This window comes from Buceros rhinoceros, unplaced genomic scaffold (assembly GCF_000710305.1).
Source record: "Buceros rhinoceros silvestris isolate BGI_N320 unplaced genomic scaffold, ASM71030v1 scaffold24623, whole genome shotgun sequence".
NCBI classification, from domain to species: domain Eukaryota; kingdom Metazoa; phylum Chordata; class Aves; order Bucerotiformes; family Bucerotidae; genus Buceros; species Buceros rhinoceros.
The window spans coordinates 7,368-8,307 of NW_010402225.1; the positions used below are offsets into that span (position 1 = coordinate 7,368).

Below are 940 nucleotides of genomic sequence, written 5' to 3' on the forward strand. Positions count from 1 at the left end.
AGAATCAGTCAGCAGAGCCGCCTCTAGCAGAGGTGCAGGACGGCTTTGTTGATCTCTGGGTTTGTCCAGTCGTTCCGGATATCATCCAGGTGATTATCGAAATCCACGAGCGACTCGTAGGATTTGCTGTCCAGGAGAGATGCGGCGATTCTCTGCGCTTCGGTCCAATCTTCGCAAAAATCACTACGTAAAATAACCAGGAATAAACAATAATGGCCAAGAAAACCTCCACTTTCACCTCCTCCGCTCTGGGAATTCAAAGTCACGCTCCCCGCAGCGTGTCGTGGTGGTCCCACCAATGTCAGGCTGGAGGAGCAGCTGTTCTTCGTCACTACAGCAAAGGAACCACTTTAACACCACTGTCAGCTGCACCCCCTGCCCTTACGTTGTCACTTGTCACAATCAAGGTCTTGCCCTTCATCAAGCGGCCTGGTTTTCCTTCTCCCTCCCCGAACACAAGCAGACTCTGAGCTGTACTCACACGTGCGGGTCCTTGCACCTCCACTTGTTCTCGTGAAGCTCGTACACATGAATGGCAGGTTCTACACACTCCATCGTAAACCTGGTGTTATCGACCTGGCACGCGACAGAAAAACACCCCCTTAGTCTCCCCCTCAAGACAAGAGGTGAAATAAAAGTCAGTTTTTACACCTTACACTAACTTATCTGCTGTTCTACCTTCAAATTTTGACACGTTTAAACTGCCAACGCTCCTTGGGAACGTGGTGAGGAGGCAAAGCACCGCTTGTCCCGTGAGGAAAGGGTTTAAGTCAGAGCAGGGGGCTGAAGCCATGATTACGCTGCCTTCACTACGCCCCGCAAGCAGAGAGGGCCTCCAGGTCCCCTGGGACGGCAGAGAGCTAACGGCAGGCTCCCTGTGGACTAAGAACTCCACGGGCCACGGGTCAGAGCTTCTCTCCCCCAGGACATTTGGAGGGAA

At 52.8% G+C, this 940-nt stretch overlaps 1 protein-coding gene across 1 annotated transcript in view; it reads right to left on the reverse strand.

The window, feature by feature from the left end:
* Positions 1 to 7: 7 nt before the first annotated feature.
* Positions 8 to 940, reverse strand: part of EMC8 (ER membrane protein complex subunit 8) — a 6,182-nt gene continuing 5,249 nt past the window's right edge. Inside the window, exons 4-5 of the mRNA XM_010132579.1 lie at positions 482 to 576; positions 8 to 183 (exon numbers count right to left, since the gene is read on the reverse strand). Coding sequence (XP_010130881.1) covers positions 24 to 183; positions 482 to 576 — 255 coding nt within the window. The 3' untranslated portion in view covers positions 8 to 23. The remainder of the gene's footprint in view (positions 184 to 481; positions 577 to 940) is intronic.